Source organism: Copadichromis virginalis, linkage group LG1 (assembly GCF_057382275.1).
Source record: "Copadichromis virginalis isolate Kocher_CV1m ecotype Utaka linkage group LG1, C_Virginalis_male_GT1.1, whole genome shotgun sequence".
In the NCBI taxonomy this organism is placed as follows: Eukaryota; Metazoa; Chordata; class Actinopteri; order Cichliformes; family Cichlidae; genus Copadichromis; species Copadichromis virginalis.
This window is the reverse complement of record NC_140618.1, coordinates 21,578,022-21,602,409: the sequence shown is the minus strand read 5'-3', so window position 1 is coordinate 21,602,409 and position 24,388 is coordinate 21,578,022. Positions and strand designations below refer to the sequence as shown.

At 41.7% G+C, this 24,388-nt stretch overlaps 1 protein-coding gene and 1 non-coding gene across 5 annotated transcripts; both read right to left on the bottom strand.

The window, feature by feature from the left end:
- Positions 1–3,097: 3,097 nt before the first annotated feature.
- Positions 3,098–3,168, bottom strand: trnag-ccc (transfer RNA glycine (anticodon CCC)). The gene has a single exon. It is a non-coding gene; the product is annotated as a tRNA-Gly (tRNA).
- Positions 3,169–5,630: 2,462 nt separating this feature from the next.
- Positions 5,631–23,747, bottom strand: trim66 (tripartite motif containing 66). 4 transcript variants are annotated; one of them, XM_085454517.1, is made up of 20 exons: positions 23,630–23,747; positions 19,819–20,034; positions 19,343–19,571; positions 18,450–18,681; positions 17,027–17,156; positions 16,583–16,699; positions 16,360–16,474; positions 15,966–16,112; positions 14,797–14,914; positions 13,760–14,583; positions 12,422–12,460; positions 11,732–11,941; positions 10,553–10,658; positions 10,375–10,456; positions 10,131–10,281; positions 8,706–9,565; positions 8,484–8,607; positions 8,134–8,208; positions 7,338–7,490; positions 5,631–7,226 (listed from the first exon to the last, which is right to left on the bottom strand). In XM_085454517.1, exons 3-20 carry the CDS (start codon positions 19,349–19,351, stop codon positions 6,990–6,992), a joined length of 3,729 nt encoding a protein of 1,242 aa, XP_085310643.1. In that variant the 5' UTR covers positions 19,352–19,571; positions 19,819–20,034; positions 23,630–23,747; the 3' UTR covers positions 5,631–6,989. The 4 variants fall into 4 exon arrangements, with proteins under 4 accessions (XP_085310643.1, XP_085310636.1, XP_085310652.1 ...); XM_085454510.1 differs by lacking the exon at positions 19,819–20,034; XM_085454526.1 differs by lacking the exon at positions 19,819–20,034 and having other exon boundaries at positions 18,450–18,663; positions 23,630–23,746.
- Positions 23,748–24,388: the final 641 nt, after the last annotated feature.

Here is a 24,388-nt window from a genome sequence, read left to right as displayed (position 1 = left end):
AGCTTGGATATCTCCAACTAATTCTCTGCTCCAAACACCTCCTGGAAGTGGCAGCACTCTTTCTGAGCTTGTGCATATCTGCTGAGCAGTCCTGCTCGCTGCTCACTAAGAAGACTGGAACGCCCATAAATGTGCCACGGAAGAATAAAGCAGTTACACAGTAACCAGCAACCCAAGCACTTAAGGTGACTGAGTAAGTCCACATTCACAGTTTTGTTTTATTTTTTTACTGCCTCTATGATGTTTAAAATGTGTAATATACTGAACTGCTGCAAACCTACAAAATAATTCAGTAAAATAAAATCCCCAGTATGTTTACTTTATCCATTTACAATTTACATAAACATGCAAGGAAGCACACAGAGGTTATTTGATTTACCCAGTTAATGGAATGCTTTAAGATCCAGTGTGAGTCAGAAGTGTCTTCATCCCTGTGCTCCTGCTCAGATTTACTCTTTCTGGCCACAAACATAAGTGAACTTTGTGCAGGGAATCTCCAAATCAGTGTGTTGGAATGCAGACCATAGCTGACATGATACCACATGGATCCTCACACTGATGGGCTGATTTAAGAAATGGGGCTCATTAGTTCATGAAAGTAAGTCATCCAGCTCAGCTTCAGTAACAGCTAACACCAACAACTACATGTATGGTCACTGACCCAGTGCTGCTTTCCCCTTGGACCTCAATGATCTGCCACAGGGCACTCTTGGCATACAGGAAGGACATTTGGTCACTTCACAGGCTCCCTCAGGATACACCTGCAGCTTCCTCTTTGACACATCAAAGATCAAATGCAGTATATCATCTACCAACTGATCAGACTACAAAAACGATGAATTTTTAGAAGCATGGATTTCTTTATTGTCCACAAACTGCAAAAATTGTGAAAATTGCTGAGAAACTCGGTAAATCATTTGGCAAAGTGACTGGATGAAAACTGTCTCCCGGTGACCATTGTTTTATAGTATAATCTAGAACAAAAACAAGTCGAAAAATATGAGTGTTTGTTTTAAAAGTAATCAAATCTTAGCCAGTAGCATAAATACAAGTGGAGGGTGAAGCAAAGTAAATGAAAAAGCTCTCTGAGAGGCAGTGAACACAGCATGATGCCAGCTTAGTCAAATTATGGAACAAAGATTACTATATTTACTGTGCATGGTTTCTCAGAGAGGGCAAACAAGCTAATTAATTTAGGCCAGAAGAGAAGAAGATTGAAATTTTATACCCTTCTGCAAACCATCATTCTATTACAGCCTGTAAGATAAACACTGAGTGGTGGTAAAATGTGCACATCGCTGATTCCAAACCCATATGAAACAGACTGTAAAGGAGGTTTTCTTGAGTCACATTAAACTGATATAGTGTATTTCGTTTAGGGCCAACAGAAACAATAAGGAAAACCCATGAGAGTCATATATTATATATCTTTGTATGCTATAACAATATTACTGGTTTAATGAGTATATCAACATAACGACAATGGAAGCACACTCTCCAATAAAATGTTGGAGAATCACCGCAGAACAGCTGGGGAGAATACGATGGTAAAAGAAAGGGAGTCAGTATTTCCCTGCTTCACAAGGCCTGTGACTCTAAATGTGGCACGGTTGTTGGAAAATTGTTGCCTGTTCTAATGAGTCAAACTTCTGCTGTGACGGTTGAGTCAGAAGCAACATGAAAGCATGCGTCTGTCCTGTCTTAAAAAGTGTGAGGACACACTTTGGCCATCTTAGAACTAGTTTTAAACAGCACATCATACATGGGTATTGTTGCTGACCATGTATAGTGTATACATCTATTAAAGTCTGCTTCCAGCTGGATAACACACCATCTCACATAGCTTAACTCAAATCAAGCTGGTTTCTTGAATATAACAGTGGGTACACCGTGCTCAAGTGGCCTCCACAGTTGCCATACTTCAGTCCAATAGAGTACCTTTGGGATGTGGTGCATCGAGAGATTTGCATCATGGACGTGCAGCTGACAAATGAGCAGCAACTGCATGATGCTGTCATGTCAGCCTGGACCAACATCTCTGAGGAATGTTTGAGCATTTTTAACAGTATGATATCTCATTATAAAGCAAAAAGAAGAAGAAGAAGTAGAAGAAATAGCTCAATGCTTACTAACTGTTTCCTATTCTTTTTCTAGAATAGAATGACGGCAGCTGTTTTTGTGGTCAAAAACATGAATGTCATTTCTTGTTAGCTGAAGGTGAGACTCTTTCTGTTAATTCCAGAGAGGGCTAAATAATTCTCACATCACTGTGCTCTAAAGTATTTAGAGTATTTATATTTCATTACATACATTTAATCTGTGATGGGAAGCATAGCAGATAGATTAGATAAATGCACAAACATGTAGTAATTTTCCAGAAAAGAAAGGTTGAGATTGGTGTTTGCTCATCTGCTTTTCCAGCCCCGTTGTTCCTCAGCGGAGCCAACTTGATGATGTTACAAGAGCTAAGTGAGCTGTTAAAACTGTCCCTCTTCCTCTCTCCAGTGTACACAGCCTATCACTGTGCCAGCTGCTCAGACATGCTGTGAGTTGTCTCGCAAACACCGGTGTCCCCTGTGAAAACTCAGTGAAAATCTCTACCACTCTTCAGTTAGTGCTAAAATTTAAGGATTTGGCAGAAAAGTCACGCAACACAATACTGACAAGCAGCCTAAAACAAAGGCAGGACATTTATACCTCTAAGATTATTATGCACAACAGATGATTTGACAATAAAACCACATCTAATTATGCTTCATCCCATTCAGAAACATCTATCATCACCTTTTGTGAAGCGCCTTTTTACCCGTTACCCCACTTTGTGAACACATTACCTCAACGAGGTGATGTAGGATTTTCACATTAATACCATAGGTGCTACTAAAAAGCTCACACCAGTTCAAATCTCAGTGACCTCGACCTTAAGTTTTCCAAAACTCTTGTCAATGCACATACAGACACATCAGGGGAAGCTTAGAGTTCGATTTCTTACCCAAGGATACTTCAGCATGAGGAGAAGGAGTCGAGAACTGATCGACCTTATTTTCCAATTGGTACGCAACTCACTCTGCCAAGTGAGCTACCGCCACCCTTAAAATGCATCGCCCGGGAATCGAACCCAGCTCGCAAGAATGGGAATCTTGCATGATACCACTACACCAGCGATGCTCGAGATGCACCAACCTTAAAGACTCCTTAAGGTGGATGTGAGGTCTGTGGAATTGTCAGCTCTGAATTTCAGAGTTCTCATAAACAGAATCTATGGCTAACACACACACAGGCACGTTACCAAGACTATAAAATGCCAGCAGATGTTTCCAGGTGTAACGTGCCAGTTAACCTCAGCAAGGCACACAATTTAGATCCCCTCTCTGCCCCCTGCAGCACTAAAAGACTCCAAACTTCCCTGCGTCACTTTCCAGCTCGTGTTTTTCTCTCACTGCATTTCTGTCTGCCCTTTTCATTGTTCACCAAAGGTCACAGAAGTGTCTCATTATTATCATGTGATGTTTTACGTGAAGACTGAAGACTGAAAGGTCACAAGCCTTGTTCACAAATAAAACATAGCAAGAGGCCTCCTGACCAAAATAGTGTACATATAACAATTATTGCTGTGTGTGTGTGTTGGTTAAAAATAAAAAAAACAGACTGATCTCGAGAGGAGGATAAGCAGTGTAATGTAAAAACAGAACTTTCTTCTTTGTTCTTAAAGCACAGGCTTTTTGCAGCAAACTACAAAAGTCACAGAAGTCAAACTGCAACTTGCACCAAGAGGGGGGTTGTTATTTTATTTTTACAACGCTAACACTTTAATGCATCACCAGGGGGCTTCTGTTAAATGTCCTTCTCTCTCCAGGAAACCCTTAAAATCCCTACGATGAATCTCGCCTTCCATTGTCTGATTAAAACTAAAACAAATATCCTGATGCAGAAAATCCTATGTTAAGTGAATTCTATGACACTTAGAACTCTTGAACTTCTACTTTTAAATATGAGGATTGTTTTGTTTTTAACTTTTTTAAATGTTTTTTTTTCACATGCAATTAAAACATCGCAACTTTTTTTCTCCACAGTTTGTGTGACGCGAGGCAGGAGCCAGCAATGTCTCCTGGGCCACGTTGAAGGGTTACATCACGTCTGTGCTGCCGAAAGAGTCCAGCAAGTTACTTCTCCCTCTCTCTCTTTAATGCTCTCCAGACAATCAGATTCATTATTACATGCTATGTGTTCTGATGGTGTTCTGTTTGAAGTGGCCATGAAAGAGCCTTTTAAGAACCGTGCAGACTAGGTGGGCGGTGCTGTCTGCATGACTCACTTCTACATACATCAGGGCAAAGAAGCGATGGGTTTTAAGAAGCATTTCATTACGTAAAACTAAAAGATAAAACTTCAAATGATGCATGCTAACTGATTTATGACTCGGGAATATTCAAAACAAATGTGAAAAGAAACTCGTAAAACTCATAGTGATGTGCATTTTGCCCTGCTCGCAGGCTTCCAGGAGCTACTAACCTTTAGACTGATTGCTTTCTTACATTTGACAGATTGAACTGAAGGTTTGGGTTACAATCATAGGTACAGGCCGATGATAGTGGCTGCTTTGAAGAAAAAAAAACTACTTCAGAGCAAAAAGACTGTCAAATCTCAAGGAAACAAGTGTGACTAATTACACAATTTTTAGTTCTTTAGTCTCATCTGATTAATTCTTAAAACTTCTGTCCGCTCACAAAAAAATCTCTCTCTACTTTATGTTGCATCAAAGCAGTTTGAGAGATTATTCAACCAAATATATTTTTTTAAATGTCACGAAGGTTTTAGAAGTAATAAAAGAGTCTTTTCTGAATATTTTTGCAGTTTCGGCTGTGTAATTCTGAGCACTCTTACCACCCTTCCACACACCATTAATGAAGCTATAAAACACCCATAACCTCGGACTGTGTGTGACATGGCAGTGACAGGATTTTGATATAAAGTTAACATTGCTTCGTTTTGATCCAGCATTTAACCTGCTTTGCAGTTTGTAATATGTCCCTGTATACGTCTTTTCTCCCCATTCCCCTTCCTTAAGAACCACTTCTTGACAGTCACCCTTCCACTGAGACTGTTTCAGATAAGACAGGTCTCGTGTCTGGATTTCTTCTAAACAACACGGCTTTCATCTGCTGTAGATTTTTTTCCCCTCCACTTTCCCATTTTTTGGAAATCACCTTGCTGTTGCTTTTTTATGCCTTTTAAATTGCGTTATTTTTTGCTTTTATAGCTCAAACTAAATAAAATTAGGGGGAAATGTGTTTTTCTGACAGGCTGCTAGTAACAAAGTGCTTAAATATACAATTTAAATGGTTTTTTTTGCTAAGTTATCTGTTATGTGTAGACACAACACTGATTAACCCTTGAGTTAGGTGCTTTTTTATGCTTAAATGATTCATAGGTCAGTTTTAAGTGGCTTAGCAAACATGTAAAATGAGGAGAAAAGCGGCCAGTGTCCAAAAAAAGAACTATCTCTCAAGACCACCATAAAAGTTACAAGACAGTCAGGCTCCTTGGAAGCAAAATATAAAGAAATGACAGGGGAGTCCAGACTTTTCTGCAGTACTGTATCTTAAATAAGAATGCTAACATGCTTTTTTTCATGAATGCGTTTTATTGATATTAATATTTGTGCATTTATAATTACAGTTACAAAAAAGGAAAAAAGACAACATTTCTCTTGAAACAGTGACAGCAACTATGGCAGTTTCCCCTTACGCCTATTAGATCTACTGATGTCAAAAGGAATAGCATTACATATACTATACATTCGCTACTTTTGTACATCCATCGCCATGAGTCACACAAAGCGTATATTAAGCTGCAGGAACCAAGTACAGCATAGTTAAAAACAGGAAATGCGCTACAGCGTTTTTTTTTATAAAATTATGCATTTCCTTTCGACAGTAATTCTCTACACACAGCAGCAAGTACATTTTTATACTCATCAGTAATCAAAGATAACAACACCTTAGACTTTCAGTAAGCCTGAGACATCCCGATAAGAGAAGAGTGGAAGATTTTGCTCCAAGAGAAATAATTTGCAATATACATACACAAACTTATCTGTTAGCTAAATGTGAAATTTTACATTTCATGAACTGTTTGCTCCAGATATTAAATTCTCCAATAATAAAAATGCCCCGGTGAGCTCTAACAGTGCTTACGGTGCCCACGATCTCTCACATCCTGTCTTCCTCTAATCTAAACAATTTGCTGCTGCTTTTCAAAAAAGGCTACTGACACACATAATTATAACAATGATCAAACCTATGTTAATTGCCTGCAATCATTCATATAGTAAAATAAAAGTTTATACAGTGACACGTGCATAAATGATTTGGAAACTCGTGAATATGGTAAGTACAGAATTTACCGACAAAGTTTCAGAGTACTGCGTATAATCAGGGCTATGATGACCTGAAAAAGTCCACTTAATAAAGATGCAAAGTGCGATTAATAAGCATCCAACTACAGCATCCTCTGTACAAAAAAAGCATGTGATGAAAGATATATAAGGTATTTTATGTTAGCAGAAAATAGCAAGCAGTGCAGTGTATCAGGAGCATATGCTTAGCCGGCAAAATATGACATGATAAAGGAAGTATTACAGCATCACCTCACTACATGGCTGTAGAAGCAACAAACCGAGATCCACAGAGGTATGACTGCGTAACCTATACAATGTGACCTTCACTTATTTCCATTTTCGCACTCAGCCCCTCCGATGAGTTGCATGGATAATAATGACTCCTGCATTAGTTACTACTCTCAATCCTATTTTCGCATGTTTAGCTGCCATCAGATGGCAGTACTGTCATATCACTGCAAACCACAAGATTGGCTTGCTTTTAGAAACACTGGTGCATTCCCTCTGGCTGCTAAATGAAAAAAAAACAGCATATTTATAAACAGAAATAACACGTTTTCTGCCATGGTTGCGCACTATTAAGCTCTAATTAGAAATGATGCCTCCTCGACTTGAGAGACTGCCTCCTCTTCCTCTTCCTGTGGCACTGCTCTCTTCTCTCTGGCCAAGGGAACCCGCTCTCAGTGGTCCTGTAAGCCTCGTCGTACTCATCGCTGTCTGAATCCACCTCAGCCATGGGGAAGACTCTGCCTGGGAAAACTTCCTTCAGGTTGGAGGTGAAGAAGGCCTCGAGGCTGCGGCCTGCTTGGGCCACCTCAGAGTCAGGCTGCAATGACGGGGGGGGGGGGGCAGTAATTATAGTAAAGTAGTGACCAGTGATGATATCGAGACTGATGTATATACACAGAAACAAGCAGAATTTAGACTTTTAACTTACGTAATTGAACTTTGCACAGTTGCGGAACATGAGATACATGTCGGCCACAAACTCATCAGGTGAGCTGTAACACTGGGTATTCCCCTTGCTCAGCTTGGCCCTGATCACAGACAGGTCCATTGGCCTCTTGATGATCTGGTAGTAATGGCGTGCCTGTGTGAGAAAGCAGTGGCATTTAAGACTCTTATATTATCCCCCCAGCCACTTTGGTTCTCTAAAACCAATTCCAATTTAATTATCTCAGGAGCACTCTGCTCTTCAAAATGCATCACATTAATGTTGCATGAGCTCCATTATGTATCATTGTGACAGACGTGCTTCTACCTGTGCACAGGGTGCATGCTTGCATCGCAGTCTTAAACTAAGTTAGATACTCAAGACCTTTGATAGCATATGGTAACATGGAGGTGACCTGTTTCTCTGTTGAAGTTTTGTTTATGGGTTACAAAACAGCTTAAACACAATGCACAATGAAATGTTGCATAAATAGATAAGTGTAAGCTGATTTAGGCATGAATGACAATTATAGAATGCCTCAAATATCATATAAAATGAGCTTCGTAAATACTTTATGAAGAAGAAAATGTATTCAGCACAATTTTAAGGCTCTAAGGATTCACTCACTTGGGCAAAAACTGAATGTGAGCAGAGCTGTGTTACATATAAAACCCATGAGGGAAACTTTAGACTGGTAGTAAAACTCTTAACTACTATGTGTCTGTAAGTATAATGAAAACATAAATATATTCTGCAAAAATAAATTAACTTTACTGTAAGAAAATGTTGATTAGCTTACGAGTGGACTGACGGGCTCTTGGAATGGCGCACTCAGGATGTTACTGAGGATCAGAAGTGTCAGCCGCTCACATTTCTGCAAAGATTCAGCCAAACATGAATGAAAACTGGCGCGACAGAAAGAGAAGGATCACAGTTAAAGAAAAACTAAAAAAAACATTAGTTATTGCCACATACATTTTTTATAGCCATTTTGATAAGTACGTAAACACTCGTTAGTCATGATATTTATGGAGATTTTTTTAGCATTTAGATGAACCCCCTCGGGTAATATGAGTGACAGCTGTGTTACCCTCTATAACATATCAAATTGACTGCTATAAATAAGTTTGTTCTTATGAATTGACCTACTTTCTGGTCACATGGAGATAGCAAATTTGCTGATGCATTTTCTCCAGATGCTCTCTCATTGTCACCGTTGTATTCGACACCTTGGTGTAGAACATCTCTGCACAGGGTGCACACCCAGTCACCTCTGAATGAGGGAAGACACATTAGATTAGCAGTACCAGCTTTATGTAAACTGTTTAACAGGAGGTGTGAGGATTGTGCTGAAATTTCACGTGAGCTTACGAGGGGAAGGTCGGCAAAGGGGGGATATGGCAAGAGAGGTGGAAGACTTTTGGACAGCGATCACAGCATAGCAGGTCTCCTCCGATCAGACAAACGGCACAAAAATCCTCACTCTCCAACTCTGTGCTGTCTTGCTCAGTCTGGACTTCCTCTGTGTCTCCGGGAACAACGGGATTTGCAATCAGGAGCGGCCTCTGACCTGGACCGATCTCCTCATCCAGGTCAGAGCGAAGCGGTTGCGGGTCATCGGTGGTCAGCTCGGGTTCAGAGTCTACATCGAGCTCAGATGCCACAGAGCCCTGAGAGTCTGGAGGCTGATCGGAGACCACGTCAGAATCAGTCTCGCCCTGAAAAGTGGGGTCGTATACAGGCTGGATGTCGGACTCCGTTTCAGCATCACCTGATTCTGTATCTGCATCCAACCCTCGGCCGTCTGGTCCCGCATCTGATTCTGGATCTGCCTCATACTCCAGACTTGGCTCTGAGTCGCCACACAGCCCCATCTCTGCAGACTTCTGCTCAGCTCTACACTCCAGTTCAGCCTCAGATGAAGACGGTGCATTCGGGTCAGAATCTGGTGATGCATCTGAGTCAAGCTGTGGGTCTGAATCAGCCTGAGAGATGACTGCTTCCTCTGACACTGACCTGGGATCAGAGTCAGAATCCAGATCCAGTTCATAGAAACTTGGTGCCACATATTCAGAGTCAGTGGAGAGCAGTGTGGATTCTTTACGAGGAACAGGTACCCCTATGTTGCTGTCGCTGCAGTCTGATTGTGCGGTGGACTCATTACAAGTTTGTCGCTTTGGTGCTGCAAGCACGCGGGTGGCCCCACTAGTCTCAGATTCTCCTGTTATTCCCTGTGTTTACCAGAGAAGAGAAAGGAAGGGATTTTTTTCATATTACAGTTTAATCTCTTAAAACCCTCATGCATAAATACTACAGAGGACAGCAGCTAGCCAGGGTCATCCTAAATTACCCCTAAAGCTTACTAGCCAACACACTTTAGCCATAACCAAGTAAACAAATGAAATAAATGGTGTGGTGACAGCTAATTATATGCCTGCTATGGTGCTTCTAACTCTTTAAACCCTAACCTAATTTACCCTTTAAACCAGGGGTGGGCAACTCCAGGCCTCAAGGGCCAGTGTCCTACAGGTTTTATGTGTATCCTTGATCTAACACAGCTGATTTAAATGGCTAAATTACGTCCTGAACATGTCGTGAAGTTCTCCAGAGGCCTGGTAATGAACTAATCATTTGATTCAAGTGTGTTGACCCAGGGTGAGATCTACAACCTGCAGGACACCGGTCCACGAGGCTTGGAGTTGCCCACCCTTGCTAAAAATGCTAACCGTGACGGGTTAGGGTTTAAAGGGTTAAAACATCTCCCTTCTTGTTTTGAATGAAACAAATGCACCACACCTGAGGGAGGGTTTCGCTCTTATCCGTCCCACTGGCAGGTAGAGGGTCACTCTGTCTTCGTCCGTGTGGTGGGAGCTGAGACACGAGTATTTTGAGACGCTCGAGGCAAATGACTGGAACCCTGGGCCTTGCAGAGTCGTTCTGAACATCACTATTAATTTAGAGGGATGTAAAAATAGGTTAACAAGCTGTTTTCATGATTTGTGCATGGACTGATCTTTCATTTTTTTAAGACAATACATACCTGCTGTTGCTGTTACTTGAGAAGCTGCATTTCTTGTTGGCATCAAAACCAATCTCTTCATTTACGTAAGTGATGGGGTGATCTAAAAAGTATGAAGAATTCAAGCAGTTGAAAATGTGAGGTGTTTTTTTTTTATTGACTATGTAAGAAAAAAAAATCTCTGAGTGTTTTCAACCACCTGGCTCTGTCTTATAGGACATTAAAGGAGGTTCAGTTGAAGTTTCCTTGGCCACACAGAGCACCCCATCTGATGCTCTCCTCTGTCTGGGATCCAGCACGTAATACTGAAATCAGAATAAGCAAAACTCTTTTAATAATGTACACTTTTATTGATCCCCATGGGGAAATTCTTCTCTGCATTTAACCCATTCACTCAGTGAAACAGTGGGCAGCCACCAGGGAGCAGCGTGTGGGGATAGTACCTTGCTCAGGGGTACCTCAGGGTAGCCGTTCAGGGGATTCAAACCCCTGACCTTCCGATCATGGGGCAACCACTTTACCTACTGAGCTATCCCTGCCCCATCAAGAAATAAAAAACTCCAGCACCATCTTAGTCATTAACTCCAGCAGCAAAATATGCTGTTAAACCAAATAATGGCTCCTGCAGGTTTCTACAAGCACGCGATTTTTCAAATGACAGAAACTGTCAAAAATGATTGGAAAAATGGGCTCCTCATTCCCTCGCTTATCTCCTGAGAAAACTGTTCAACTAAACGCCTCACAGATTTTATTATTTTTTCCTTTTTTACAAGAGTACTGCACAGATTTATTATCGCACTCTCTGTCAGACGTTGGGAATTTAACTATTAAAACTGATTTAGCAGAACCATCGTTTTGTATTCTTTCTCCCTTGCTCATTTTCATTCTCCCGCCTTATCAAATTGAGCACCTCCAATATATGCATAGCACCAAATCAGAGGTGTGGGTGCACCGTGCCAAGAGCAGCTGATTTCGCCTAAGCTGCTAGGCTCAAGCAGAGATGAGAAGTGGGCTTTACACGTGCACAGGTGTGCTAAGCTCACTTCTTTCTAACTCTGCATTCCTTTTATCCTGCTCTTTCTGCACCTCCAGAAGGCTTTGCTCTTTCTTCACATGGCAGATGAATTCTTAAAAGCGCTTGAAAAACAGCAACCTAGTGACAACTGAGCATCTTAGTCCATCGATGCAAAGTGGATCTTGGTATTGTTTTCGCCTCTAGTTAGTTTTGGAGTTACAGTTTTTATTGTGGAACTGTGTATCACCAGAGATGACAGTGCTGAACACACATGTGGCGAGTGCACCTCCTAACTGTGATCAGTCCTATTCTCCCTGACAGCTCAGCCTCCCCACGTGCAATCATATTCTGATGCGGGGTTACCTTATTTGCAGCTCCCGCTTCTAGGCTACGAGCCCATCCTGTGGGCCTTTCGGCGTAAGGGCTGGCAGACGGGGCTGCCAGTTCTGTCGGGATGCTCTGGGAGCGCCTCTTCCTCCTCGAGCACACCGAGCCAGTGCTCAGCCTGCTGCTATTCTGCACATCAGACACACACTCGTGGGCTGCCACTGTCACCTCCAGGGATGTGGATCTCTGTCAAAAAACATAAATATATCCACACACACAACTGAGCTGGGGTTTCAAGCAGCCTTGCATGCACAGGTGCACCTGTTCATGCCATTAAAAACTGAAAGGAGACAAAAAAAAAAGTGGATGGACACACACGGGCACACACCAAATGAACAAAAACATCACTCAGAGCCTATTCAGGGAACACCTCAATCCTTACAAACATGTTGAATATATTAGTGTTATTGTTGGAGCAATGAAAGCTTTGGATATCACACCAATTATCATATGTAAATTCAACCCGAGAGCTACAGTGTGGCCCTTTGATTAAGCCACCACTCTCACAGTTTCTCTCATATATTACAGTTTACTGATCCAAGTCTTCCAAAAGGTTTTTTTAAACACTTTGGCTTGTGTCTCTTTTTCCGGTACACCATCACACATTTTCAGGCCAGGCTGACACCAAGCACATGCTCCTTAGTATCATGCGATTAAAACACTCACCTGATCTATGCCCCCTGGGAAACGTATGCAGGATTCAGGCTGTAGAGGAAAATAGACTATAATCCTTCTCTCTGGAATCACGGAGGGGTATGGGAATTTATCTCAGTGCAAACCAGAACTAAAAAACTGGCAGCTCACACTATTCCCTCAGCGACTCATTAATGACAGGTTAAGTACACAAATGACTGTGCCCAAGTGGCTTTATATCACTTTCAGATGCTGTGACTTGAAAATGTAAAAATAACATATCTTTGTGGTAGTAATCACCCATCTTGAGAATTTTTAAAGAAGGGCGATTATGCGGCTGCTAAAACCCCTGGCATCACGAGTGATTATGATGAACAGCGAGCTCCTGGATTTAAGCATGCATTGAAGTGCTCGGCTATAATTGTCAGAGCAGCTCTTTTGTTTTCCCATCATCCCTTCTTTTTGAAAGCAAGAGCAGCTTTCTGTTGCGCCATCTGTTTTTGAGGCTAGCTGTCAGCTGTGGGAAGTGATCATTCTGGCATTAATATAAAGTGTTGCTTTTGGTTTCAATTGTTAATGGATATTAATTAAAACTGAATGCCGCCTCAAACGCTCCAACACTCGTCTACATGTCAATATTTTAAAAATATACAATAGCCCTTTCAAAACGCGTAAATCGCGGCTCTCCGAGCTTTTCATTCGACTTAAACGTCCCGTCATTAAGCAATTTCTAATGCAGGCTTTGGTGCCTTTGTGTAAGCAAGTGTTTGAACGTCTTTGTTTTCACAGGAAATAGGCTTGACCAAACAGTAGCGGGTTCTGAGAGGCACATATAAACAGCTTTGTGTGGTTTACCATAGCAGGGTTAAAAACTTCGCTTGAGCCTCTAGAAACTTTGCAGAACCACGTGTGAAGTGAAAAACCGAAGGCTGAGGTGCACAAAAATCCCACCGCATGGCTCGCTTTCATCTGAGGGCCAACTGTCAAACAATGTTCGCAACTCTGCTGCTTTTAAGAAGCTTTATGAAGCTGGATTTAAGCAGAATTTTCTTGTTACAACGAGGAGCGTACAAGAAGCACACTGTACATAAAACGCTATTTTTAGCTGATCGGCTATTCTCAAGGTGTCGCCATGTTTGATTTGGCAGATTTCTATGTTGGTCGCCCTTCCTGACACGACAGCAAAGAGATTTCTGTTTCATTTGTATAATCTTTTGCTTTAACACACATTTTTTGTTTGTTGTCTTTTTCATCTTGTTTTTTTAATATATTGTAGCTTCAGCTCTTTTTTTTAATGCATGTGCACATGGGTATATATTATATTGCAATATCCTCTGTTGGTGAGGTTCCATTTTTAGCTTAATTTCTCACCCTGGCATCTCTGTGGTCTTTGACGGTCAGTGCAGAGTTGGTCCTCTTTTGCTCTTTTCTCACACCTGATAAACACAGCAGCAGCTGCTGCTGTTGGACAGGACTCTGCACCCTCCTGCCCTGTTGTAGCTCTTGATCCAACATCTCCCTCCTTTCAGCAACCGCTATTTGTCCACAGGTCTCCTCCACACGATGCGTTTCCACCCGGTTCTCTTCACTCATTGGATCCCTTTCCAGAGCCGTGTAGCTGAGCTCCTGTTGCAGAGATCTGCTGGTCGATAGCTTCCCCCGACGCCGGTTTGGTCTCCCACGCTCTGCACTTAGCCGAGCCTGGGTATTTGGAAGAACTTCTTTGCGGTGTTGATGATGAGAAAGATAGGACTTAGACTGAGAATGTGGTTGTGAGTCAGCAGCTTGTGGCTGAGATGCAGATGCTCGGCTGCGGCTGAGCTGATTGTGCCTTCTGTTTGGGACAGGTGATGCAGGTGGAGGACGCTGCAAGGAACTCTCCTGGTCCCAGAACCTCTGGATCTGCTGGTTCTGGTGCTGGGAAGCAGAAATATGAGCCGGCTGAGCACAGCTGGAGTTATAAAGTGTGGTGTCCAGCTGGCTTTTGTCCAGACTGGGAAGATCTGGCTGCGAATGAATGCCATGAAGGCAGCACATCTGAGGCTCACAGCAGGCTTGGTACCCACAGCCCGGCTCTCGTCCTCTGTGAAACACTGGTGGCAGAGTCAAGCAGGTAATGGGCTGGGGTCTCATAATACTGGAGCAGGCCAACCCTGGGGGATAAGCGCAGTTTCCCCCCTCAACAGTCAGCTGACCTGCAGAGTAACAGAGTCACAGTGAGAGCCCGGTTTCAGAGATAGTATTTCACATGTCATGCATCAAAATAATGCTGATTAATTATCAAACAGATATACATAGTTACGGTTCCTTTTGTGCCTACTTAATTTTTTTTTTTTGAGTGAGGAGGTTTCTCCTAGAAAAACATGTTCTTAAAAAAAGTCTTCTTGCATTAACGGATTGATTTTTACCTAAACAGGAAATTTGTTTCGTCCAGTAACTAGCATCCCAGTTGAATTTTATCTTCACAGGACTCCAAGAATCTGAGTGGTGTGACGCCTCAAGCAGCTGCTGCATCTGGAGTGAAATCTGCAGGAAAGGAAATATGAAAAAGATGAAAGATCAACTTTATTCATTTAGGGTCAAATCACAACAACAGTCACCTCAAGGCACTTTAGATTGTAAAGACCATTAAATGATAGCGAGGAAACCCCAACAATCAGACAACCCGCTGTGAGCAAGAACTCGGTGACAATGGGAAGAAAAAACTCCCTTTTAACAGGAAGAAAACTCCAGCATATATTTGTAGATGATTATGCATTTCCTTTGTTCCTTTCACTAAAAATATGTCATTCAGTTTTTTATAATAAACTAAATCAACACAAGGGATAAAACATGCTTGTTAAAGTGGACTTCATATAAAGGTTTTTATGATAGGGCAAGAGGTGGACTACACTCAAGACAGATTTCCAGTTGATTCACATCCATGAGCTGATTTAGAGGCACCAGTTAACCCAAAGAGCATGATTTGGACTGGGACAAATGCGAAAAAGTGATGCGGTGGGCAGCTTGAGGTCCACGCACAAGGCCCCAAGCTGCCCACTACACCACTACGTGACAAAAGAGTCAGTGGACAGATGTGTCTCCATACAAATCATGAGACCAGAAAGACAAATGGATGCAAAGTAAGTTTAAAAGAACACTTAAGTGGTTTAGTTTGGACTTCCACAAAGAGGCGAATCTCCCAAAACAGTGGATCCTGCACTGCTTATCATGCAGCTTTTCTATTTTTAAACCCCACCTAACGGGTAAATGTCAAACTCCAGGCTGCCAGTACAGAGCACACGGAGCCTTCTTTCTTTCTCATGCTGAACTAAAGCCAGCAACACAACTTCAGCAATTTTCTCAGGCTGCTCCTTCAAAAAAAAAGTAATCTCTAGCAAACTGACCTTCAAGTACAACTGGAGTTCCCCTTTAAATGTAAATGTGTGGCTTCTTTTTCAAAGACGATAAAAAGAGACTTCACACTTGTTGTTCTACTTTACAAGAAATTAATTATCACTTCTCTCACAGGACCGGACTTTGTGTGTGTGCGTGTGCATGTGCGGGACGACGTCTGTTAACTGTCTCATATGCATACCAGAGCTCTGCTGAAGAGCACCGGGCTTGTGCAGTGATGGGTCATAGCCCAGGTGATGAACTTCTGAATATGGTCCAGCTGGCCACATATCTCTATTGCCCCTTGCAGCTGGTCCTCCAGACGCTGCTGGAAGCCCTCTGCAATCTTCTGCAGAAAATTAAAAAAAACAAATGTAAACATGAAGTTTTGTGTCCTTACTTGCAGAAGGCAAGCCTTGTGATTGGACTGCAGGTTAATCAACAGACAGCTTTTGACAGATGTAGGTGCTGGGATGTCGGTTTAAGCAGCTGCGACAGCTTATCACGAGCTAGCGACGGCATCGTGGCAGTTACAGTTTCTTTGCGTGTAGATTCGTGGCCGGCAAGATGATTAGATGGAAAGAGAAAGTAATTACCTCCAGTTGCTCTATTAATAGGTTGGCTCGTTTGTTAAGCTCGTTCATCATAATCATCTTTGCCATTTTAATCTGGTTCTCTGCCTTCCTGTGTGCAATCTTCACTCCGTGAAGCCTGGAAAGACAGAAAGGGGGCAAATGTCTCAGTCCCTCCCTAACCCACCATTTGTGGGCAAAGTTGCTCAGAAATTGGATTTTAATGACAGTGTGGATGAAAACCAACCTCTCCTCTATTTGTTTAGCGCTGTTCTCCACTGCAGACCTCTTCTCCTCCACCTGAACCATCAGACTCTCAAACAGCCACTGCTGATCCTGTAGGGCCTTTCCGATCTGCACCACCCTAAACACATGAGAGATCACAGCATCCACCAGAAAGTTCACTAATTTATTCTTTGAGCATGACGAACACCAGAATTGAATTTGTTTCCCCCGAGGACAAGACATTATGCAGGTGACCTTCGCAGCACCTCCTGCTTTCTAACATCACAGAAAACAAAAAGGTATGAATACTTAATGAATGTTAGGCTGGCCAAGGGTAGTGTATGCAGATATAGATGATAAAACTGACAAGGCAGTTAAAGAGTGTTACTGCTCACAGGAAGTTTTTTTTTAACCTGTGGTTAGCCCTTCTCGGCAGTGTCCTTGTGCTGTGCATCTGAGGACTGACCTGTGGTTTTTGTGGGAGGACAGGTGACAGCTGCTACAGCACAGAAGGTCACATGACTCGCAAAAAAGCTCCAAGGGCTCCTGTCTGTGAGAGTGGCACATGAGGAGGGACCAAGGATACGACCCCGGGCCTGAACGACATACAGAGAGAGGAGGGGGAGGGGGGCAGAGCAGCAGTCAACAGGCAGTTCACAGTCAGGCCCACAGCACGCAGCATTAAAGTAAACACATTAGAAGAAAAGAAAGACTTGCAGTGTCATCAGCCTGTTTGCTCAAAGTTTGCTCAAATGGCATGCAGGATCACATGACAGCCTCTAACTGTCTTCTTGATAAGTTATGAACACTTTTTATTATTCCAAAGTGTCTTTTAATGTCATCAGTATAGGACAGATATGCTGATGTGAAATACTTAAAGAGCTGTAAATCCTTAGAAGTCGCCTCTAAAGTGCCATGCTGACCAGACCAAGCCTCAGTTCTTTAAGTTGTTTATTCTCCTGCTAGCTAATGGTCTGAATATAAATTCTACTTGTACCTTATACCTGGATTCTTTTTCTTTTTTTTTAAATGTTGAAAATAAAAGTCAGTCAGTGCTCTTACTGTTGCGTTAAACATACATGAAAAGAAACTGAAGAAAACTGAAGAAAACTGTTACCAGTTTTGTTGACAAGCATTATTAAAGCTGACCTAGTGCTACACTTTAACACCAAAATAATGTTGTGGCACCCGAAGGAAGCTGAGGTTGCAATTGTATGTGTTAAAGTGTTTAGTGACAAAGATGTCAGTGTTTCAGCTGCTGTCCAACTGGCTTTTGAAGTACCATTAGCAACATCTCACTTTTAATACACACGCTCTAAAGTGCTTCTCACCTGTACCTCTCTCGCTATATAAGAAGCTTTTGGCGCACAGAAAATCCATCTAACATTAGCTGGATAATGCTAATAAACGTACCCTACTGCTCTCTGGTGGCCGGCTCACCTCAGCCAACCCCCCTCCTGCCTGCAGATCATCAGAGATCTCTGTGGTAGAGAGCTGAGCATCACCTTGTGTGCATCAGCCTGATCTGACTGACCACATCCTGTCTATCAGCGCTGTCACACGGTTTTTCTCACAAGTACACAAACCAAATGCTAACCCTCCCACATCACAATAATGCTGTCTGGGACGTGCTCATTATGATTTGACAACTTGTGCAAAAGCAGCTGGCAACAAAGCTGCCAAACATACGCGATGGGCTTAAAATAGCAAAACACTAATATTAGCAAAAATGAAATCATCCGAGCACTGAGACACGTGTTAAAGACAGGTGCATAGAAATACATGCAGCTATCATGCATTAATCATTGCAAAAAGACACCAGTCCTGCTAACTATATAATAATGTGTTATACAAGTCTGTAAAGCCAACAAATCAAACTAATGTCTTGCCTTGTCCAGTAGGAGGCAGGGAGCTGGAGCCCCTCTGGTGCAGTTCTGGGAACTGGGTGGCACTGGGCCTCTGTTGCTGGTGTGATTCCATGTACTGGGAAGTGTTGGGGGTTCTCAGATGCTGGTGCACATCTGTGCACTGGTAACACAACCACTTGTTGCAGAGCGTACACAGACTCTGTGCAAGAGTCGGCTCTGTGCACTCTGAGCAGCTCTGAAAGAGAAACTTTGCCTTAAGTCATACAACGAATACACAAACACATGACAATGTGTTAAAAAGATGGGGTGGCACATGACATGTCAGAAAAAATTGTGCTGCTGCTTCATTTAAGGTGGAATCACACTTTAAGGAGCTGTTATGCGTTTGCATGTTTGCAAATGCCTCCGAGAGTCTTTGTAGAGCGACTCGTGTGGATAAATATAAGTACCCAACCAAGAGATTATCTAACACAATAAAATATCTAACACTGAAATCTAAAAAAGCTGGTTTTCATCAATAAAATGTTCAAATGCTCTCTCTTGTTTATGTTGTCTTTAGTTTCAAAATAAAAGCACAGAACCTATAAGAACAAAGCACTTTCACTTTTATTAATGTATCCTTGCCAGAACATTTGTCATCTATAGTTGATCCTGCCTAATTTTGGAGCCGTGAACAGCACCTCTGGGATAAAATCCGCTTTTGAAACTCTAGTCCAGAGACAACAGTAGGAGTATTCCAAACATCTAACAAGACTTTTGGGTTGAGAAGAGGGCAACACAAACATAAGAAACATGCCAGCTTTATACAGAAAGTGCACGGTGCACAAAATGCCACATGAAAGAAATATAATTTCCTGTTGTGTCAAAAAAGAAATTAAAGATAGGAAACAAGATTCAAAAATGCGACAACTTACCTTCTCCATTTCCGTGCTTTGCGAGAGGATGTGTTGCCTTCTCAGCGGGAGGGAGTGAAGAGGAGAGGGAGAAAGAGAACTGCCTGACGCCTCAGCAGCAGAAACACTGAGGCTTCTACCTGAGGCAGGAAGCAGTGTACACCGAGAGGTGGCCCCAAAGGAGGCGGCTTACATGACAGGCTCACTGTGCTCTCTCCTCCCCCAGATCATCCAAGTGTAGGACCCCTCACTGCAGACGAGGAGAGAAGTGTCATGTTCATATTCATTCACTGCTCGCTGGTGCAGCCAACAAAAAAAAAGGGAGGGAAAATCTAATCCTTTTTCTTAAATAAGCCTGTGCATAATAATTGGGAATTAGGGAGATAACATAATTATTTTTTGTAGGGCAAAATATCCCCGGAAGCCTTTCCAAATTAAAGGAAGGAAGACCAAGTGACCTACAATGAGCAGGGAAGGAGAAATTGTAATGCAAGCACCTTTAGGTTCTTTGCAGCAGGCAGGATTAGGTGATGCAAGGCTGAGGTTTTGTCAGGCTAAGTTGAGCTGGGCTAGGATGGGCCAGCTGTGGCCTTCTTCCCTTCGTCAGCACGAGGAGGGGACAAGTCCCAGAGGGGCTACACTCTAACGTAGCTCACGGAAACGGGGTCAGGCTCTGATGGGACTAGGATGCACTCCTGCTATTCCTTCTAAAACTACAAAATCAATCAGGACGTTAAAATGAACAGAGCACTGTAAAATGAAAGTAAAGAAGTACAGATGTGAACACAGAAAATATAAATATAACACTTGCATGTCTTTCAAAGATACAGTTGCAAGATAGTGTAAAAGCAGAGAAACGAAACCAAAGAAGAGGTTACTGCTTAAACCAACCAAAACTTAAAATAGTTCCACATCAAATACCCAGAAGCTTTGAATTAAACCAATGTGGCATCTGGACCTATGAGAAAATCTGCCTAACAACAACCCTTTACAGTCTGACCTAAAAATCTGACAACTTTCTCATCCTTGGATACTTCAGCGGGGGAGCTCAGAGCAATCCCATTCCCCATTGTGAACTCAAAGACCCAATTTGAAACACAATTAGCCAGTCGTGGTGCACCCTGTGTCTCGTTCACTCAGCTCTGTAGCATTTTCAAACTGCGCACTCGCTTTCTCTGCAACCTGCACAGCGTTTATCGCTCACGTTGAAACCTCCCGCCAGCTTCCCTGCTCTGCTAAGCTGGCACTAGATACGCATACCATCTCCGGAGACGTCACAATTATAGAAACCTGCGCTATGATCTCTCCCTTGAAAGCACCTCCCGAGTAACATCTATTAACACTGAGGTGATGAGGTCACAGAGAAAGCGGGATTATCTTCAACCACTCTGAAATTATCATGCTGTTTTACTATTCCTCCCTTCAAACAACTCACTGTTACCAAATCCATGAACAGGAAAGAAACGTCTTCACTTTTCACTCATCAGATGTTAATCAAGCACAAAGTCTTCCTTCACAAAAGGCATCACATGTGACAAAAACATCCCGACCTTCTAACTCAATTTAATTTAAAGATAGAAACAAGTCTTAAACACATATTTTCCACATCATGTTTATCTTTTGAATGTGGGCTAGTTGAACCGGTATAGCTGATAGGCTATAAAATAACATGACATTTATTTTCAGTGTTATTTATTTTAAAGGGGTGTTTATAATTTTTTTGTCACCAGGGGGCAGAATAAGCAGGCAGACGAACAACTCTCACATATTATTGCTCTTTAGCTGCAATGGCTACCTTCTTAATAAACTACTTTCCACATGTGCCAACAACACAATTTAATATTCAAATGTAATATTACTGACATCGGTTCAGCCTCAGCATGTAAGCCATAAATCCAAAAACACTGAACTAGCAAAAGACTCATAAAGCTGCACAGTAAAAATTCCCAGTTCGTCATTACACTGGCAATACTGTTGATATTACAGGTAGTCTGTAATTAAGTGTTCTGTGCAAAACTCCTGAACCACCCCTCAAGGGGTGAACCTGTGTTGTGTTTACATAACAGGCAACTTAGCAAAGAACCAACAAGGTGATTCTCAAACAGCTATTAGCCAAAAAACTGGCAAAAACCATAAAATCTACAGCAGATGAACAGTATCTGAAAGTCATGTCCTTAAGAAACAGGAAAATATCCAGCAAAGCAAAGCCTCATCAGAAATGAGCTCAGTAGAAGCATGTCATTTTTAAGAAAGGAAAACAGGGAGAAATGAATGAGGTATACCAAATTATACAAAACTGTGCTGAAAATCAGTGGCAACAGGTCTTATGGAGTGATGAAATTTGAAATTTATAGTCCAAATATTGTCAATAGGCATAGTGGAGATCAAGAGAGACTTACTACAGTGAGTGTCTAGAGCCATCTGTAAAACACAGTGAAGGCTCTGTCAGATTTGATGGGATTATGAATGCAGAAAAGTACCATCAGATTTTAAACCACCATGCAGTACCATCTGATTGGCAACAGCTTCGTAGCTCAGGATGACAATGCAAACCCTTTGAGCATACCTGGATAGAAAAACATACGACTGAACACTGTCAGTCATGGACTGGCCTCCCCAGAGCCCGGGCCTCAACAACAGCAGTGTGAGATCATCTTGACAGAGAATGAAACAAAAAGCAGCCAACATCCAAAGAGAAGCTTTGAATCTTCAATCCTTATGAAACCTGTAAAACTATTCCTGAACACTAAAGGAATTGTAATTACACTAAATTACAAGAAATCGTCCCTAAGAGAGTTCAGACTGTGTTGAAAAAGAAAGGTGGTCATGCCAAATATTGACTTTCAAGCTTGTTGAAATTGTAAAAGCTCAGTTTTTTGCTTTTTTTTTTTTTTTGCATGTGTTTCAATAAATCATTGCACCTATTTCCCATTTTCCTACCAAAATATAAAGAAAGGAAGGGTAGCTCGAGAATTTTGCAGAGCACGATAGGTTAACCACTGCATTTCATTTATAGTAGTACATGCTACAACATTAATATATAATAATATATATGCAAAACATAAAATAATATTGTATTAAAATTTGTTAACTATAGGGTGCTGCAGCTCTGCAGCACTAAGGATGCTGGGAGCTGCGGTCCTCTAGCAGGCTTCTCAAATGCTAATTTGGATTTACATTAAACTACATTTCTTTACATTGAAGCAAAAGAAAACATTTGAAATTAAACTTCACTGAAAAAAGTATAATATTAATATAATATTCATAGCAAAACTTACAGAATAAGGAGCTCAATTCACGCAATAAATAAGAGGAAAAACATATCGAGAAGTTCATCACAGCCAGTGGCCTCTAAAACGAAATTGGCCTATATGAAATCCAGAGCCGTGCAGAAGTTATTTTATGTGAGTCAAGTCACAGGACATGCCACAAACTAAACAAACAAAAAGTTTCTGCACACCACTAAGTCATGGGGTGTATAATTGTGAAAGAATCAATTTTTTACCCTCTTTATCTTATCGAGGCGTTAAAAAAATTTGTTTTAGCTTAATAATAAATACAAGTTCATCAAATTATTGCAATGAATACCTGTTTAGTGTTTAGGTTACATTATGACTGAACTGTAAACAATGTAAAACAGCACATCCGTATCTGAATAGCACCCAACCCTTGTGGGAAACTTACATTAAGCGTGAACAGTAATGTGTAGTTTTTGTATTAGCCCACTGCATAAGGCTGTGGGAATTCGGGATTTCCTGTGATTTTCCTTCTGGCGTATTACGCGTTCGGCTACCTGTTCCATCTGTTTATGGATGTGCTGTCAGCACCTTATTAAAGCTTCTTCAAATAACAACAGCAAGCACGTCAGAGACATCGTAGAGTACCTGCCCCTTCATCCACAGCCTGCCTCTGCATCAGCAGCCAGCGCATCACTGAGCGTGATATTATTTTTTAGAAAGTGCGCATGAGATTCCGCCCCTATCATGGCATCATGGTGCAATCCACAACACAGAGAAGGACAGCACGCAAACACAAAGTAAACACACGGATACTTTCCACCACTAAGCAGCTACAAACTGTGCCTGTGTACAAATTAAATCCCCTCACGAAGCGCACGGCTCGTGCAAAACATCCTGTCAGGTAAACATCAGTGTGCGCGCGTGTGAGGATGTCACAGTGTTGTTTTTGGTCCGGAGGAAACGAGACTGTCTGCCGAGAAACTCCGCTTCTGTCAGCCTGCCCATCACATCTTGTGCCCTGCGTCTGCACAAAGAGAGTTTATCCTTTCTTTTTCTTTTTTTCTTTTACCTTGACCCGAGCATCTCCGAGTGTTGATCCCCCTTCGGATGTCGCTCTTTGGCCCGGACAAAATTTTGGAGATTCCAAGTCTCGCAGTTAATCGTGAGATTTTATAGTCCTGCAATACTTCTGACGTTTCTCAAGGCTGAAGTGTGACACTTGGCGAGAAGACTGCAAGTTTACAATTAGAGCCCACCGTCACTGAGCGATACAAAATATTAACGTGTAATACCTTTCGAAACTTAAATGCAAAATTATGTATAAACACGTAATTACAAAATTACAAACAAATCATCAACGTGACCAAAATTTAAAACTCCACATTTTTCTGAAAACGGGAATCGTGTGTCAATTTCTGAGTAAAAAAAAAAAAGGTGCAACAGTGATAAAATATTACGCATTTTATCGCCGAGTTACTGCAGCATCATTTCAGCTGTTAAATTTCGGAGATTAGCTGGAATTCATAGTTTAATTGTGTTTGGTCTCTGAAGCGTTTTGTAACTATGTTTTTTTAAAGTGTTGTGCATTATCATTATAAAACATGATAGCGTTTTAAAATCAAGCAAGCATCTGAAAATCATAGATGACTTTAGTGCCTGACTAAATGTACAGAAATTCAGCGGACATGTGAATGGTTCATTTAAAATCTAGTTAAAATAAAATAAAGATATGGAATACTTTATTATTAAAGCAGTGAAAACATTCAAATATTTCTTTTTTAAATCAGTCAAGCGAGTGAAGCCGGCGTTCATAATGGTCACAAATAGA

Coding starts and splice junctions, on each gene's coding strand:
- trim66 (XM_085454517.1), bottom strand. Junction 16,700..17,026: donor TCCTCCCACAAAAACCACAG/GTCAGTCCTCAG, acceptor TCATGTGTTTAG/GGTGGTGCAGATCGGAAAGG. Junction 12,461..13,759: donor AAGACCACAGAGATGCCAGG/GTGAGAAATTAA, acceptor TTTCCTCTACAG/CCTGAATCCTGCATACGTTT.